Consider the following 19,656-nt stretch of genomic DNA (forward strand, 5'->3'; position numbering starts at 1 on the left):
ACTGTGGGAAGTTTGCTTGCAGCATCTTTTGCTCTCTTGAAGTGAATTGGGGCCTGAAAGAGTTCAGCATACTGGGGAGAGCTAGGAGTGATAGGAAAGTAACTTGTGACTGGACAGAATAGAACGCCAGGTCTCCCAGGCTTGGTGACTGTCTCAGATCATAGTCCTAGCCTAACAAAAATGTTAAGGGAACAAATCCTAAGTATGAAAAGCACTGAGATCGGATGGAGTGGAAAATAATGGTGGTGTCGTTTCCTTTCACTGCATTGCACGTCCACAGTCAGCATTTCCGGAAGCCGGGAGTAAAATCACTCCATGACCTTGCTTTTGGAACTGAAGGTCGTGATTCATTCAGAGGGACACAGAATCAGTTTAGTGGGTCAAACATTTAAAAAAAAAAAAAAAAGGGAAGATCATCAGTGTCACTGAATTGTATGCAAGAAATGTTCAGTTGGCAAATATTTTGTTACGTGTATTTTTGCTACAATAAAATAATTTTGATAAAAAGGAATAAATGGGAAAGAAATATGAGTGCATCACAGGTATTATTTTGAAACTTTTAGTTTTTATATCTTTGTGTTTCCATGTGTACTAGATTGTGTTGTAAAATGTATTTCTGTGGGTCTGTTGGAAAGTTTGAAACTCAATTCACAGACTATTTGCAGGCTAAAATTTGCAAACAGAATTTGCAAAAAAAATTTGCAAACTAGAGTGTCTTGTTCCCTGGGAGTGAATTGAGGCCTGAAAGAGTTCATTATCACCGAAGATAGTGGGCTGCTAAGCTCCCATAAGTTCTAATAGCTGTTTATTGTCTAATAATGATTAGGTTTACTGAGTACTATTTGATTTTGGGTACCAGCTAAAACCCATATCATTAGGTTGGGGTTGGAATGAGCTTGATGAGAAAAGCTGGTTAATTCACTCATCATTATTTGACAATAGCTTCTTGAATGTTAATACTATTAAGGTTTATCAAAGTTTGTTTTTTCCTTTAATATTGTACTTTAAAAAAGATTTATACTCTTCTTTACTGTCATTTTACATGCATCCATTGGCCAAAGTGCTTTTTTTTTCCCTCTAGAGGAATATATTTCCAGTTTTATAGCAAACATGAAAGAAGAGTTGCTTTACTTACAGAAACTTTACCCAGACACTACTGTTAAGTAAGGGCTGGAGACACAGACAGACAGACAGACAGACAGACAGACACACACTGTTTTGTGAATGTGTTAGTCTTTTGTCTGTTCTTCTAAAGAAATAGAAGCACAGATCTGTGAAATATTTGCCAGGAGTTGCATAATAAGTTAGTAACCTTCACAGGTGACCATTTATAGTTCTTGTATTTCCAGATGGGTACAATACGTAGAGTAAGTTGAAATAAATAGAAGCTTAAGTATTGTACTTACATATGCAGGTGTATATAGACAAAAAAAACGTATTGCTATAAGTAAAAAGATATGGTCTGAAATAGTAATTATAATTATATTAAGTTCTTGTGCCATCTCTATCTCATTGGTTATCTGTAGTCATGACCTAGCTGTATAATTTTAGTCTGTTATGAACCACACCGTATATCCAGGATGGATTCTGCCAAGAACATAGATTGTGAAGAGAAAGCTCTTGGGATGCCGTTGGGTTATTGTATTTTGAGTGATCCTGTGCGGATGGACACTGACAATCAGGACTTGAAGGAGGACTGAATACTGAGTCAAAAGGCTTGGGCTCCTAGTCTTGAGCTTAGGCTTGCCATTTCACTTGGGGACCTCTGCTTGTAAAGGGAAAATGCTGGGCTTGATCTCTAGGGTTCCCTTCAGCCCTTAGGCTCCGTGCTTCCCAAGGGTGGTAGTATTGCATCAGGGCCCAGCCTGGGGTTTGTGCTGTTTTTAAGGCCCCAAGGGACTGCCTCATCCTTTTTTTCCAAGGAGATAAGATACATTACCCCACGGAGCCCAATAATGCAGTGAGCAGGCAGGGCCCGAGGTGCTTTATCACTGGGGACTGAGCCTAGGTTGTTTGTAGTAACCTAGAGCTGGTGAAGGACCTTGGAATGAAGCCAGGAGATCTAATTTCTATGACCCTAGTCACCTACTAAAAAAGCTTGCCAGGACCTATCCGATACAGTATCATTTTGTCTTTGGCGTAAGAGAATATGAAAATAGACCTCCTCTTAAAAAGTATCATTTTTGAGTTCCAGGACTCCCATTATCTTCTTACCATAGTAATTACCAAGAAAATACATTTTTACTGAATATAATTTTATAAGTAGCATTGAGGAATGTCTTTATATCCTAATACTAAGGCTTAAAAAAATTAAATTAGTTTGCATTTGCTGATTCTTCGCCAGTTACATTATTTTCTTGTTCAGTGCTGTGAAGACTTGATATATAGCTACAGTTATCTTTTGACATTGGTAGCCTCTGTTTTCTGGGTATACTGGGAACTAGTATCATCAGCGGTAAATCCCACGGGGAAGTTCCACTCTGTCCTATAGAATCACTATGAGTTGGAGACAGCAGATAGCAACAACAATATTATCATCAGAAGAAAAGCTGACCTGAATGATTGCCCTTCTGTTACCCCATTCTTACACCAGTCGTTAACTGTATGGCTTGATCACAGCTTTAACACTAGAAGATTCTTTATAATGGAAATCATGAAACACCTTTGATGATGATAGACTTCTCTGTTTTTTCCCAGATCTTGATTGGTACTGCTGCTGTTCTGCAGGATTGAGGTTGTTGATAGCAACAATGGGCTCTGGGGAATGTCCACCAAGAACTGTGGTGGGGTTGCAGATAAGCTGTGTTTCCATGGATGGCCTCTAGGGAACCCAATACTTGCCTAATGTTAATTACCTTATATAACACAGTATGATTGCTAAGGGTATAAATGTTTTCAACGAACATTTGTCGAACACCTGTCCCGCTTCTAAGCTTTCACATTCCTGCTGGAACATTGCATGTGGATATCCCATAGAAACATAAACCAATATCAAGTATCTTTTTTCTCAAAATCTCTTCTACTTTCTTCATCTTTCCTATCTCTTCTAGTTTTACTGTGGCTAATGGTAACACCACTTACCTATTCTCTCAAACTTTAAAATTTGGAATTATCTGATTCTTCCCACTTCTTAACTCCATACTTCCCATATCTAGTAAGTTACCAAACCCTGCTTGTACCATTTCCAAAACTGTCTTTCAAATCCATGCTGTTGTTGTTGTTGTTGTGTGGCATTGATTCAATTCCAACTCATGGCGACCATATAGGACAGAGTAGAACTGCCCCATAGGATTTTCTAGGCTGTGAGTCAGAATCAGCTTGATAGCTCACAACAACAATCTTTACAGAAGTAGATTGCTATGTCTTTTCTCCCACTGGTGGGTTCGAACTGCCGACCTTTTGAAGAGACATGTTCAAGGACATTCGTTTTGATATTCTTTCTAAGAGCAAAGAAAAAAATATAAGCAACAGAAATGTCCATCAACGGGGAAAGGGGAAATACATGGCAGTACACATGTGTTATGTACCCATCCTGTGCTGTTAAGCCAAGAGCTTAACAGCAAACCAGGGGACCTTTTCATATCTATACTACTTTTTAATCTGTAATGTTATATTGCTTAAAGTCAGACCCAGTTTATTGACTATTTCAGCTATTTCTTAACCAAAATTTTTATCTCTAACCTCTCTGCCTTCTACTCAATCTCCCCCCAAACCACCTTGAAACAAAAATAAAAACAAAACAAAACCTCTCCTGATTCACAGTCCATGCTTTTGTGTTAGTTTTGTTACTGTTCTATAATTTGTTTTTTTAAACTTCACATTATGTCCTAGAAATTTTTCCATGTGATTGACAGTGGATCTGTCTTCTTTTGATTGTTGCACAGTATGGGTGCGTAAAACGTGTTACCGCCATTTATTTCACCTTTCACCTGTTGATGGGCATTTCTGTTATTTACATTTTTTTTCTTCGATGTAGAAAGAATACCAGAATGAATGCCCTTGAACATGTCTCTTTGTACATATGTGCAAGTAGGTGGATACCAAAAAGTGGAATTTTTTGGTCAAAATGAATACGGACAGTATACATTTAAAATGCTAATAGATAATGACAAGTGACTTTACAAAAAGTTCCTACCAATTTATGCTCCCTCTCTCCAGACTTTTTGAAATGTATTTTTAGGACCACTGCTTATCTGTAGTCTCAGGTCTCTGATTGATACATCTGCTTGTTTACCTGGTCACTGTCAGCCGCTGTCCATGTTTTTCTCCAGTACAGACTGGACACCAGGCACTCTGCTGTATGTTGGGGATTTAGCTTCAGATGAGATAGGTATGGTCCCTGCCCTTGTGTAGCTTACACTCTAACCGTGTAGAACTTGTTGCCGTTCCCTGAATGTGCCAGATTCTTTTTATACACGCCGCCATTCTCTCTTGTTGGTACCGCCTTTTTTTTTTTTCTTTCTTTTAATTTTTCTGCCTAGAGAATTTTCTTTTATCATTCTTTTATCCTTTTAGCCAGGTTAAATCTTACCTTCTGGCGTATCTTCCCCATTTCCTGTCAGGTAGAATTCTACAGGCCTTGCTCAGTGCTCTCTCACAGCATTTTACTTGCATCCTTCCTATACCATCCGTACACGTGTACACACACGTGCTTCTCCCATTAGATTGTAAACCCAGTTAGGGCAAAACCAAAAAACCCATTGCCGTTGAGTTGATTCCAACTGATAGCGACCCTATCAGACAGAGTAGATCTGCTCCATAGAGTTTCCAAGGAGCACCTGGTGAATTTGAACTGCTGACCTTTTGGTCAGCAGTAGCTTTTAACCACTATGCCACCAAGGTTTCTGTTAAGGGCAAGGGACCTATGATATTTCCTCTAGCCTAATGCCTTAAGTCTTGTTTATTCAATAAATGTTGAATAAGTGAATGAATAACAAGCAATCCCATGAACTTATTTTGTGCAGGGCACTGAGATAGGGGACTATCCTCAAGGAATGAGTCAGGGAGATAAGAGACAGATGAGTAGACTGCAGGGCGGGTTGTGGTAGCTCTGTGTAGTAGAGGCACAAGTGAAGTCTTAAGAAAAACTTAAAGGGAGAGATTAATTCTCACGAATGGGATAATTGTGGTTAGTTTATGGATGAGTGGATTTTTCCCCCTTGTTGTTGTGCCAGGTATCGTGAGGGATACAAGTAAAACGATAAGATACAGCTCCTAACCTTAAGAATCTTACAGTAAAATAAGGCCTTATGGCGATGGTTGGCAAACTACAGCCTTAGGCAAATCCAACCATCACCTGTTTTTGTACAGCCCATGAGCTAAGAATGGCTTTTGCATTTTTAAAATTAAAAAACCAAAAAAAGAGAGATGATTTTGTGACACGTCAAAATGATATGAAATTTAAATTTCAGCGTCCATAAATTTTATTGGAACACAGCTTCTCTGGTTTGTTCATACAGTGTCTGTGACGGCTTTCGCACAGTTTAGTTTTAACAGTGTGGCCCACAAAACATAAATGTATTTACTATCTGGCCCTTTACAGAAAAACGTTTGCCGACCCCTGGGTTCAAGGATGGGCAAGATTCAAATGAAGTGAAGAAGAAAAACGACATTCATGTTGAGAGGATCAGTTTCAGCTGAGAGGGTGGAACGGTGAATACTGGAAGCCATATGAGAGTTTGAGAGCTGAAAGGATGATCTAGCTCAACTCATTTATTTATTCTACTTTATTATTTTTTATTGTAATTTCCGCAAGGTTTACAGAGCGAATTAGTTTTTTGTTAAACAATTAATACACATATTGTTTTGTGACATTGGTTGCAAACCCCACGACATGTGAACACTTTCCCCTTCTCGACTTGGGTTCCCCGTTACCAGCTTTCCTGTCCCCTTCTGCCTTTTTGTCCTTGCCCCTGAGTTGGTATGCTCATTTAGCCTAGTTTTGTTTTATGGGCCTGTCTAATCTTTGGCTCGAAGGGTATACCTCAGGAGTGATTTCAGTATTGAGTTAAAAGGGTGTCTGGGGGAGCCATATTCTTGGAGTTTCTCCAGTCTCTGTCAGACCAGTGAATCTGGTCTTTTATTGTGTGTGTGAGTTAGAATTTTGTTCTGCATTTTTCTCCAGCTCTGTCCAGGGCCCTCTATTGTGATCTCTGTCAGAGAAGTTAGTGGTGGTAGCCGGGGACCATCTAGTTGTGCTGCACTCAGTCTGGTGGAGGTTATGGTAGTTGTGGTCCATTAGTCCTTTGAACTAATCTTTCCTTTGTGTCTTTGGTTTTCTTCATTCTCCCTTGCTTCAGATGGGGTAAGACCAGTGGAGTATATTAGATAGCCACTCACAGGTTTTAAGATCCCAGACACTACTTACCAAAGTAGGATGTAGAACATTTTCTTTATAAACTACGTTATGCCAGTTGAGCTAGATGTGCCCCAGGACCATGGTCCCTAGCCCTCAGCCCAGTAATTCAGTCCCTCAGGGAGTTTGGATGTATCTGTGAAGCTTCCATGACTTTGTCTTGGTCAGGTTGTGCTCACTTCCCCAGTATTGTGTACTGTCTTACCCTTCATTAGAGTTACTACTTATGTGTTGTCTAGTTAGTGTTTTTCCCTCCCACCCCTCTCCTCCCTAGTAACCATTAAAGATTGTTTCTTGTGTGTAAACCTTTTCATGAGTTTTTATAATAGTGGTCACATACAGTATTTGTCCTTTTGTAATTGACTTATTTCACTCAGCATAGTGCCCCCCAGATTCATCCATATTGTGAGATGTTTTGCAGATTCATCATTGTTCTTTATTGTTGCGTAGTATTCTGTTGTGTGTGTGTACCATAGTTTGTTTAACCATTTGTCTGCTGATGGGCACTTAGGGTGTTTTCATCTTTGTGCTGTTGCAGTGAACATGGGTGTGCATATGTCTACTGGTGTGACAGTTCTTGTTTCTCTAGGATATATTCCTAGAGTGGGATTACTGGATCATATGGTATTTATTTTTCTAGTTTTTTAAGGAAGTGCCATTTCATTTTCCATAGTGGTTTTACCGTTTTGCGTACCCACCAGCAGCACATAAGAATTCCAGTCTCCCTGCAGCCTCTTCAACATTTGTTATTTTCTGTTTTTTTGATTTGTGCCAGTAATGTTGGAGTGAGATGGTATCTCATTGTGGTTTCGATGTGCATTTTTCTAATGGCTAGCGATCACGAGCATTTCATCATGTGTTTGTTAGCTGCCTGAATGTCTTCTTTGGTGAAGTGTCCATATCTTTTGCCCATTTTTTAATTGAATTGTCTTTTTGTTGTAGAAGTGTTGGATTTTCCTATAGATTTTAGAGATTAGATATTTGTTGGATTCGTCATAATCAAAAATTTTTTTCCAGTCTGTAGGTTCTCTTTTTACTCTTTTGCTGAAGTCTTTTTATGAACTTGAGTGTTTAATTTTTAGAAGATCCCCATTATCTGGCTTGTATTCTGGTGTTATATCTTATTTATGCTGTGTATTAGGACCTCTAGCATTGACCCTGTTCTTTCTTCTGTACTCTCTATAGTTTTAGGTTTTATATTTAGGTCTTTGATCCATTTTGCATTAGTTTTTGTATATGGTGTGAGGTATGGGTCTTTTTTCATTTTTTTTTGCAGATGGACATCCAGTTTTGCCAGCACTATTTTTTAAAATGACTGTCTTTTTCCCATTTAATGTACTTTGGACCTTTGTTGAAGATCAGGTGACCGTAAATGAATTTACATCTGGATTTTCAATTCTGTTCTGTTGGTCAGTGTGTCTGTTGTTGTACCGGTGTACCACGTGTTTGGACTGCTGTAGTTGTGCAGTAGGTTCTGAGATCAGACGGTGAAAGTCCTCCTACTTTATTCTTTTTCTTGAATACTGCTTTGCTTATCCAAATCCTCTTTCCTTTCCATATAAAGTTAATGATTAGTTTTTCCATCTCTTTAAAGAATGCTGTTAGTATTTGGGTCGAGATTGCATTGTTTGTAGATTGCTTTGGGTGGAATTGACATTTTCACAATGTTGCGTATACTTATCCATGAGCATGGTATGCCTTTCCAGTTACATAGGTGTCGTTTGATTTCTTGCAGTAGTGTTTTGTAGTTTTCTTTGTGTAGGTCTTTTATGTCCCTGATTAGATTTATTTGTATTTTATTTTTTTAGGGGCTATTATAAATGGTATTACTTTCCTGATTTCCTTTTTGTCATTTTCTTTATTGGTGTGTAGGATCCAGCTCATTTTTGTATGTTTATCGTGTATCCCGCCTCTCTGCTGAATCTTTCTATTAGTTCCAGTAGTTTTCTTGCGGAGTCCTTTGGGTTCTTTACATATAGTATCCTATCACCCGCAAATAGGGACAGTTTTACTTCTTCCTTATGAATTTCAGTGCCCTTTGTTTCTTTTTCTTGCCTTATTGCTTGTTATGGATTGAATTGTGTCCCCCAGAATTGCGTATCAATTTGGCTAGGCCGTGATTCCCAATTGTGTGATTGTCCACCCTTTTGTCATCTGATGTGAATTTCCTTTGTGTTGTCAATCCTAACTTTGTGATGTTAATGAGGCGGGATCAGTGTCAGTTATGTTAACGAGGCAGGACTCAATCTACAAGACCATGTTGTGTCTTAAGTCAGTCTCTTTTGAGATATAAAAGAGAGGAGCGAGCAGAGAGACATGGGGGTCTCATACCACCAAGAAAGCAGAGCCAGGAGAATAGCGTGTCCTTTGGACCTGGGGTCCCTGCGCTGAGAAGTTCCTCAGCCAGGGAAGATTGATGACAAGGACCTTCCCCCAGAGCTGACAGAGAGAGAAAGCCTTCCTCTGAAGCTGGTACCCTGAATTCAGACTTCTAGACTATGAGAGAATAAAGTTTTCTTTGTTAAATCAGTCCACTTGTGGTATTTCTGTTTTAACAGCACTTGAGGACTAGGACATTGCTCTAGCTATAACTTCCAGCACAGTATTAAATAGGAGTGGTGATGAAGAACCCCCTTGTCTTGTTACTGTTCACAGGGGAATTGTTCTCAGCCTCTCTCCATTAATAACATTGGCTGTTGGTTTTGTATTAAAAAACCCAAACCTGTTGCTGTCTAGTTGATTCCAACTCATAGCAATTCTATAGGATAGAGTAGAACTGCCCCATAGAGTTTCCAAGGAGTGCCTGGCGGATTCAAACTGTCATCCTTATGGTTAGTGGCCGTAGCTCTGAACCACTACGCCACCAAGGTTTCCAGTTGGTTTCTTTCTTTCTTTTTTTATTTTAGATGCCCTTTATTATGTTGAAGAAGTTCACTTCTATACCTATTTTATTGAGAGTTTTTATCAGGAATGGGTGTTGGACTTTATCAAATGCCTTTTCTCTGTTGATTGAGATCATCGTGTGATTATTTTGTTTTATTTATGTGGTGGATTATGTTGATTGATTTTCTGATGTTGAAACATCCTTACATACCTGGTATGAATCCCACTTGGTTGTGGTGTATTATTATTATTATTTTTAATATGATGCTGAGTTCCGTTGGCTAGAATTTTGTTGAGAATTTTTGCATCTATATTGCTGAGAGATATCGGTCTGTAATTTTCTTTTTTTGTGGTGTCTTTGTTTGGAGTCTGGATTATGCTAGCTTCATAGAATGAATTCGGAAGTATCTCTTCCTTTTCTGTGTTCTGAAGTCGTCTGATTAGTACTGGTGCAAGCTCTTCTCTGAATGTTTGGTAGAATTCTCCAGTGAAGTCATTTGGGACAGGGCTTTTTTTTTTTTGTTGGGAGTTTTTAAATTACCTTTTCAGCCTCTTTTTTTATGGATCTGTTCACAGTTTCAACCATAGTTTGTGTTAGTTTAGGTAGGTAGCATGTTTTAAGAAATTTGTCCATTTCCTCTAGGTTTTCAAATTTGTTGGAATATAGTGTTTCATAGAACTCTGTTATGATCCTTTTTATTTTCAACCCTTTTATTTTATAGAATAGGCAGAAGATTAAAAAACCTTGTCAAGTCCATGAAACTCTTAAGTGGCAGTGTGCACTGGTGTGACTAGAGCATGAGCTGGAGGGATCTAGAGGATAAGGTTATTGCTTGGTAGGTCTAATGGCCTTGACCATGGAAAATGAGAGTTGAGGAACAAAGTTCTTTGTTTCTTTTTCTAAATGTAATGTTTCTTTTTTTCTCTTGTATTTCCAGAAGGCCTTTGAGCCCTACTTTGAGATTTTGGAAGTATATTCCACAAAAGCCAAGAATTACGTGAATGGGCACTGCACCAAGTATGAGCCCTGGCAGCTAATTACGTGGAGTGTCGTGTGGACTCTGCTAGTCATCTGGGCATATCATTTTGTCTTCCAGCCAGAGAGTAAGTATACTGTCCCCTCTGTAAAGGCACAGGGGAGTTTCACTAGCCTTGAAACTCACAACTGACAAATTGGACTTTTTGCCTTCTGGTTTGGCACTGATTTTTAAAATGTCTTTAAATTGAAAGCTGTGCAGTGTCTTCTGGTTGGTAAAGTTATAACAGAACCATTACACTAGTACGAATGCTATTTATGTTGGTTTTTCTGGATTTACAGCTTGTGTAAAAACTCCTCAGAAATTAGTCATTATAAGGATCCACAGATACCTCAGAGTATGGCTTAAACCTTCTTGAATTCCGTTTCTTGCCTGGAGCCTAATTGTGTCACCTGAAATTACTAAAGCAGAAATTTATTGCTTTCATTTTGGGTCATCCTTCTCAGTAAAGGTTAGGTGAAATTAGAACAGCACTCATGCAGCAACCATATGTGTGTCCATTATGTGCCAGGCACTGTGCTAGGCTCCTGGGATACCCATACGAGTAATACATGGTCCCTGTCCTCTTGGAGTTGGACTTTTATGACGGGGCGATGCCCTTTGGGCTTCTTGGGCAGTGACTCAGGGAGCCAGATCAATACGGGGAACAAGGAGGTGCTTCTCAGAGAGTACAGAGGAAGATGAGAATTGTATCAGTGGTCAGCTTGTAAATCCTCCATTCTCCCTAAGGTTTAAGCCCCTCTCCTGCCCACCTCTCTCTTCCCCACCTAGAAACCTGCTGCATGGTGCCACTTTGTGACTTATTTCCCCCCGCTAGGCTGTGCTTTGTAGCTTTTGCTTGATTTCACCTAAATACAAAAGGTAGGAGCGGTGTGGGTCTTCTGTAGTGTTCTCCCTGCTCCTCTTCCTTTATTCTTAGTAGGGTGTCTGAGTTAACGTCCTTGGGATAAGAACCTGATCGGTTTGAAGGGGCTCTTTAACTGTACGTTTTCTGTTTTTCTTCTTCCTTCAGTAACATCAACTTAGAAGCCAGATTCTGTGTTTATCTCTTTACCATCCAGATAGCCAGTGAGCTGTTCAAGGCCTACTAAATATTGCAAAAACATGATGAAGCCAAGAAGCAAGTTTCAATGCTTAGAGCTTTTGAACTAAAGTGAAAATGAGACATGACTGATCTATTAAATTTTTTTTTGTTCACTGCAACTTAAACCGTGTCCTCAAGTTTCCGTTCCTACTCTTTCCAAGATCTTCTCATAAACTGAAAATTAGAATGGCTGCAGCTTTCTGCTGCATCTCCTGAACGCTTTGGATACGGATGAAACCCATGTCTTTCTGTTCAGGCTTATTCCTTTCACAGGGAGCATTTCATTTGGTGAGTAAGGTGCCCATCATCTTGCAAAGAGAAGTGACTGATTCCAAAGGACTCTGAGGAATAGCTGTAAATGTACTTTTCTTTTTAAGAAGGTATATTTGTGAAACCAAGTTTAAGGTCTTGAGATTTATATTTCTTTGCTGTGATTATGTCCTATCTCTAAGTGTTCACTTCTGTTTTTAGTTCTGCAGCTTCCTGTGCCTATGCATTTTGCTTAACTGGTAGAAGAGGCTGCTAGTGTTCAAATAGGAATGTGCTGACCCCTGAGCAGTCCATGAGAAAATTATTAGTAGCAGCATATTAATGGGAAATTACATTTAAATCTTTGTGGGCTGGCCTCCAAGCCATTTTTGGTTTCTTTTTTTTTATAATATATAATTTTCTGGTTATAAAAGCAATACATATTCATCATAGGGAATTTAGACAATACAAAATGAGATATAAGACCCAAACTGAAGTCCTGCTACGAAGAGATAACCACTGTGTATGTATCTATCTGTTTCTGTATCTGAATCAGGCTGAACCATACAGAGTATAGTTTTTTTTTCTGTTGAGTCAGCTCCAATTCACGGCAGCCCATGTGTGTCAGAGCAGAACTGCGCGCCAGGAAGGTTTTGTTTTGTTTTTTATGTTCATTAGGTGAAGGTTCACAGAGCGAATTAGATTCCTATTCCATAATTTGTACGTAGAGTGTTTCATGGCTTTGGTCTCATTCCTCACAATGTGTCAGCACTCTGGGTTCTGGCCTGGGTTCCCCTGTTACCTTTTGTCCTGATTTTCTACTCCTTCCTGCCTTCTCATCTTTGCGTTTGGGCAAATATTGCCCTTTTGATCTCTTGTAATTGATTGCTCTAAGGAACACATTCCTGTCCAGTGTTATTGTTTATTTGATGGGTTTGTCTGTTGTTTGGCTGGAAGGTGATCTCCGCAAATGGCGTCAGTTCCACATCTGTAGGATGCCTTAGGGCGTAGTCTCGGGGTTTCTCCAGTTTCTGTCAGACCAGTAAGTCTGGTCTTTTTTGTGATTTTAATTTTTTATTCTACAATTTCCTCCTGCTTTGTCCAGAACCCTCTGTTGTGATCCACTCAGAGTGATCAGTAGTGGTATCCGAACACCATGTAGTTCTTTGGAGCTTGGGATCATGTAGGCTGTGGTTCATGTGGTCCGTTAGTCCTTTGTACTGATTGCTCCCTTGAGTCTTTGGTTTTCCTCACACTCCTTTGCTTCGGATGCGAAGAGAGCGATGGCTGTACCTTAGATGGCTGCTCACAAGCTTTTAAGACCCCAGATGCTACTCACCGAAGTCACGTATAGAACATTGTCTTTATAAATTATGTTGCGTCAGTTGACATAGATGTCCCCTTAGTCTATGGTCCTTTGCCTTTGAGCCTCGGAACTTCACCCCATGAGGTGTTTGGTTATGTCTAAGGGGTTTGCTCTATTGTCTGTATTAATATATGATGAGCAACTACAGTTGTATATATAGAAATATCCACCACCAAACCTGTATATCGGCCAGTGGGTGTGTCCTTTACACCCACCCATACCTCTTGGTAAATCTGTCTACCTGTGTATCCATTTTAATACTATTGTTGCAGGATTAGTTGCCCTTTATTCTTGGCATTCCTCTCAGTGTCCTCTCTTGCCTCGGTCATGTTGTGCTGACTTCTACCATATTGTGTATTGCCTTTCCCTTCACCAGTATTCACATGTGTTTCCTATCTATTTGGTAATTTTCCCTCCCTCTTCCTCGCATCCCAGGAACCATCAAAGAGTTTTTTTTTTTTTTTCTTTACTGTACGTAAACACTTTGTTGCTACTTTATAATAGTGGTCTCAGGTGATTGGCTTATTTCACTCAGCATAATGTCCTCCAGATTCACGCATGTTGTGAGATGTCTCTCAGATTTGTCATTATGCTTTATCGTGTGTAGTATTCTTTTTGTTGTTGAGGTGTTCAAGTTGTGTATAAATTTTAGAGATTAGACCCTTGTTGGGTATGTCGTAGCCAAACTTTTTCCCCAATCTGTAGGTTCCCTTTTGTTGAGCATAAGTGTTTAATTTTTAGGAGGTCCTATTTATCTAATTCACCTTCTGCTGTGTGTGCATTTTTACTTGTTTGATATTCTATTTATGCCATATATTAGGACCCCTAAGTACTGGGTAGCAAAGTCCCATTTTTTTCCTCCATGATCTTTATAGTTTTAGGTTTTATATTTATGTCTTTGATCCATTTTGAATTAGTTTTAGTTTTTGTGTATGGTGGCTGTTTTATTTTTCTACAGATAGATATCTAGTTTTGCCAGCACCATTTGTTGAAGAGACTGTCTTTTTCCCATTTAATAGGCTTTGGCCTTTTGTCAAAGATCAGCTGTCCATGGGTGGATGGATCTATGTCAGAGTTCTTAATTCTGTTCCGTTGGTCTGTGTCTCTGTCTTTGTACCAGGACTAGGCTGTTTTGACTACCGTGGCTGTATAGTATCACGTAGCGTGAAGCCTTCTGCTTTGTTTTCTTTAATAATGCTTTACTTACTCGGGGACTCGTTCCCTTCCGTATTAAGTTAGTGATTAGTTTTTCCATCTTGTTGAGGAAGGCTGTTGGGGTTTGGATCTGGTTTGCATTATATCTATAGACCGCTTCGGGTGGTATTGGCATTTTCACAACATTAACTTTTCTAATTCAGGAGTGTGGTATTTTTTCCGTTTATGTAGGTCTCTTTGGTTTCTTGCAGTCATGTTTAGAGATGATCACGTGATTTGTTTTATTTATGTGGTGGATTATGTTGATGGATTTTCTAATGTTAAATCATCCTTGCATGCCTGGTGTGACTCCCACTTGGTCGCGATGTATTATTTGTTATATCGTTGAATTCTATTGGCTAGGATTTTGCTGAGAATTTTTGCATCTCTGCTCATGAGGAGTAGAGTTTTCTTTTTTCGTGATGTCGTTGCCTGGCTTTGGTATCAGGGTTATGCTGGCTTTATATAATGAATTTGGGAGTGTTATGTTCTGGAATAGTTTGAGTAGGATTGGTGTCGGCTCTTCCTTTCATGTTTGGTAGAGTTCTCGAGCGAAGCTGTCTGGGCGGGGGCCTTTTTTTGATGGGAGGTTTTTTTTATGACCCCTTCAATTTCTATTGTTATGGTTCTGTTCAGTTTTTCTACCTCAGTTTGTATTATTTTTGGTAAATACTGTGTTTCTAGAAATTTGTCCATTTCCTCTAGGTTTTCAAATTCATCGGGAGTACAATTTTTCTGTAGTATTCTGTTATGATCCTTTTCATTTCAGTTGGTTCTTTTGTAATGTTACCCATCTCATTTCTTGTTTGGATGTTTTGCATCTTCTCCTTTTTCTGTTTTGTCAGTTTGGCCAGTGGTTTGTCAATTTTATTGATCTTTTCAAAGAACCAGCTTTTAGTCTTATTGATTCTTTTATTGTTTTTCTGTTCTCTGTTTCATTATTCCTGCTGTACACTAAACAACAGATTTCCAGCATAGATGAAACAGCCTTTATATTGGAAGAAGATGCCATCTAGGACTTTCATAGCTGGAGAGGGGAAGTCAATGCCTGGCTTCAAAGCTTCAGGGAACAAGCTGACTCTCTTATTAGGGGCTAATCCAGCTGGTGACTATAAGTTGAAGCCACTGCTCATTTACCATCTGAAAATCCTAGGTCCCTTAAGAATTAGGCTAAATCTACTCTATCTGTGCTCTATAAATGGAAGAACAAAGCCTAGGTAATAGCATGTCTGTTTACAACATGGTTTACTGAATATTTTAAGCCCACTATTGAGACCTACTGCTCAGAAAAAAAATATTCCTTTCAGAATATTACTGCTCACTGACAATGTACCTGGTCACTTACGAGCTCCAGTGGAGATGCACAAAGAGATTAATGTTTTCATGCCTGCTCACACAACATCTGTTCTTCATCCCATGGATCAAGGAGTAATTTCAACTTTCAAGTCTTATTATTTAAAAAATACATTTTATAAGGCTATAGCTGCCATAGATAGTGATTCCTCTGATGGATCTGGGCAAAGTAAATTGAAAACCTTCTGGAAAGAATTCACCATTCTAGATGCCATTAAGAACATTCGTGATTCATGGGAGGAGGTCAAAATATCAACATTAACAGGAGTTTGGAAGAAGATGATTCCAACCCACATGGATGACTTTGAGGGGTTCAGGACTTCAGTGGACAAAGTAGCTGCAGATATAGAAATAGCAAGAGAACTGCAATTAAATTGGAGCCTGAAGATGTGACTGAATTGCTGAAATCTCACGGTAAAACTTTAACAGATGAGAAATTGCTTCTTTTGGATGAGCAAAGAAAGTGGTTTCTTGAGATGGAATCTACTCCTAGTACTGTGAACATTGTTGAAATGACAACAAAGGATTTAGAATATCGCATAAACTTAGTTGATAAAGTAGCTGCAGGGTTTGAGAGGATTTACTGCAGTTTCGAAAGAAGTTCTACTGTGGGTAAAGTACTATCAGACAGCGTTGCATGCTACAGAGAAATCTTTTGTGAAAGATAGAGTCAATTGATGCGGCAGACTTCATTGTTGTCTTATTTTAAGAAATTGTCACAGCCGCCACAGCCACCCCAACCTTCAGCAGCCACCATCCTGATTGATCAGCAGTCATCAACGTCAAGGGAAGACCCTCCTCCAGAAAAAAATTATGACTCGCTGGAGGCTCAGATGATGTTTAACATTTTTTAGCAATAAAGTATTTTTTAATTAAGGTATGTACATTGTTTTTTGAAACATAAATTGTTTTTCAGACATAATACTATTGCACACTTAATAGACTACAGTACAGTGTGAACAAAAGTTTTTTATGTACTGGGAAACCAAAAAATTCGTGTGACTTGCTTTATTGAGATATTTGCTTTATCGTGGTGGTCTGGAACTGAACCCACTGAATCTCTAAGATATGCCTGTATAATGTTACTCCTTGTCTTTTATGGTGGATTTTTTGCCCTAAAGTCTGTTTTATCAGAGATTAATATTGCCACTCCTGCTCTTTTTTGGTTATTTTTTGCTTGATATATCTTTTTCTATCTTTTAAGTTTTAGTTTATTTATATCTTTGGTCTAATGTGTGTCTCTTGCAAACAGCCCATCTATCGATGGTTCATGTTTTTTTATTCATTCTGCCATTCTCTGTCTCTTTACTGGTGCATTTAGGCCATTTACATTCAGTGTGATTATTAATGGATACGAGTTTATTGCTGTCATTTTGTTACACTTTTTTGTGGTATTGATGGTTTCTTTGTTCTGCTTAATTTTCTGTGCTGAATTCTTTTTGACTGTGGATTTTCTTTTCATTTCCTTTGTTGTTGTTGGTTTTGCATGTAGTTTTTTTTCCTTAGAAAGAATGTTGGAATTAGAAAATCACCATTTTGTAACTCCCAATTTAATAATTAAAAAAAAAAATATTTAGTGCTTTGGATGAAGGTTTACAGAGCAAACTAGTTTCTCATTGAGCAATTAATACATATATTGTTTTGTGACATTAGTTGCCAACTCCATGGCATGTCACCACTCCGCTTCTCAACCTTGGGTTCCCCTATACCACCTTTCCTGCCTTCTTGTCCTTGCCCCTGGGCTGATGTGCCCATTTATTCTTGTTTTACGGGCCTGTCTAATCTTTGGGTAATCTTTGGCTGAAGGTTGAACCTTGGGAGTGACTTCAGTACTGAGTTGAAAGGTTGTCCAGGGGCCATACTCTTGGGGTTCCTGCAGTCTCTGTCAGACCAGTAAGTCTGGTCTTTTAAGTCTTGTTCTTTTATCCTTTTTCAGAAAAAATTTTAATATATTTGCTTAATATGTTTACTAAACAGAAATATGGATTTCACTCATTTGTCTGGTATACCAAATGTGTATTTCACTTATTTACCTGGTAAAACTTTGTGGTAAGGTTTCTAATATATTTGACAGTTATTTAAACATTGCTTTTGCCGACATTTTCTTACTGGACTTATTTTCCTCCAGTCTTCAGACTCTGTGGTATAGTACAGATGTAGAAAACAAATAGTTTTTATTGAACAATATTTTAAGATGTTAATTGGATTAACTTGTGCTGTAACTTGGTCAGTGTTTTATTTGAGGCTTCTTTCTTGACAGTGACCTATATTAATATTAAAATCATTGAAGAAATAACTCAAACTAACTATATAAGTCCGACCTCCTGATAACCATGTATGATATCGACATTGATCTTTTAAGATAGCCTAGTTTTTTCCCTTTCAGCTGCATTCCAGTCCTTGATGACAGGAGGTAACATCAGAAAGCAGATAGTTGGCATTTCAGAAGAATTCACTTTGTAATTTCTGGAAGAGTGGTCATCAAGGAAATCACAGAAACTTCTCTCCATTTTGTACAAGGAGTATTCAAGATACATTCACAAAAGAAAAAACTACTTAGAATACAGATAACTTTTAATTTAAATGTGATCATAGGTGGTATTTTCTTAGGTGCTTGATATATTCTTTTCTGTATCATAAATGTCATATACACATTCTACGTCCACCATTATGATTATTTATGGTAATAAACTGAAATCAACATGATCTAATTTCCTTTCTCTTTTTGCTAAAACTAATATTACATATTTTATTAGATATTCTGAAGCCACTGTAAATTTGATGCAACTATTTATGGCTCTTACAAAGCAGAACATAATAAATTATTATTATTTTTTAATTTAAAATAGAATGCTCAAAATGTACCTTTATAGTTCAGATCTTTTTTTTTTTTTTCCTTGTGCTTTAGTTGCAGGTTTACAGCTCAAGTTAGTTTCTCATTCAAACATATATACACATATTGTTTTGTGACATTGATTGCAATCCCCACAATGTGACAGCACGCTCCCCCTTTCCACTCCAGGTTCCCCATGTCCATGCTTCCAATTCTGTCCCTTCCTGCCTTCTCTTCTTGCTTTTGGACAGAGGCTGCCCATTTGGTCTCGTATATTTGATTGAACTAAAAAGCATGTTCCTCATCTGTATTATTTTTTGTTTTATAGGCCGGCCTAATCTTTGTCTAAAAAGTGGGCTTTGGGAATTGTTTCAGTTCTGGATTAACAGACGGCCTGGGAACCATAGTTTCGGGAGTTCCTGTAGTTTCTACCAGACCATTAAGTCTGGTCTTTGTACATGAATTTGAATTCTGCTCTACATTTTTCTACTGCTCTGTCCAGGACTTTCTTGTATTCCCTGTTTGGGCAGTCATTGTGATAACCTGGCACCATCTAGTTCTTCTGGTCTCAGGCTGGTGGAGTCTCTGGTTCATTTGGTTCTTTAGTCCTTTGGGCTGGTATTTTCCTTGTGTCTTTGGTTTTCTTCATTCTCCTTAGCTCCTAGTGGGATGGGACCAGTAGATTTATCTTAGATGGCCACTCGCAAGCTTTTAAGACTCCAGATGCTACTCACCAAAGTGGGATATAGAACATTTTCTTTATAAACTATGCTATGCCAATTGATAGATGTCCCCCAAAACTGTGCTCCCCAGGACCCAGCCCCGGCTACTCTGTCCCTCAAAATGTTTGGCTGTGTCTAGGAAACATTTTTGTTTTTGCCTTGGTCCAGTTGGGAAACCCTGGTGGCATAGTGGTTAAGTGCTACAGCTGCTAACCAAAAGGTCAGTAGTTCAGATCCACCAGGTGCTCCTTGGAAACTCTATGGGGCAGTTCTACCCTGTCCTGTAGGGTCCCTATGAGTCGGAATCGACTCGACGGCAACAGGTTTGGTTTGTTTTTGGTTTGGTCCAGTTGTGCTGACTTCCCGTATTGTGTGTTGTCCTTCCCGTCACCAAAATTGACCCTTGTCTACTATCTAGTTAGTGATTTCCCCTGCACTCCCTTCCTGTACTGACTCTTTATGATTTTCTTCTTTCATATGTTGATTTTCATATATTTCTTTCATAGGTTTGTTAACTTTCTTTGTGGTTACCCTGAAATTTACCTCTGTCTTCCTAAGTTTAAAGCAGTTATTTATTTCT

General features: G+C 38.7%; 1 protein-coding gene across 2 annotated transcripts in view; it reads left to right on the forward strand.

Annotated features, from left to right (window-relative positions):
* Nucleotides 1-19,656, forward strand: part of SGPL1 (sphingosine-1-phosphate lyase 1) — a 103,753-nt gene that overhangs the window by 26,945 nt on the left and 57,152 nt on the right. For both annotated transcript variants that reach the window (XM_064269670.1, XM_064269669.1), the window contains exon 3: nt 10,177-10,342. In XM_064269670.1, coding sequence (XP_064125740.1) covers nt 10,177-10,342 — 166 coding nt within the window. The remainder of the gene's footprint in view (nt 1-10,176; nt 10,343-19,656) is intronic.

The sequence above is a fragment of the Loxodonta africana genome, chromosome 16 (assembly GCF_030014295.1).
Source record: "Loxodonta africana isolate mLoxAfr1 chromosome 16, mLoxAfr1.hap2, whole genome shotgun sequence".
NCBI classification, from domain to species: Eukaryota; Metazoa; Chordata; class Mammalia; order Proboscidea; family Elephantidae; genus Loxodonta; species Loxodonta africana.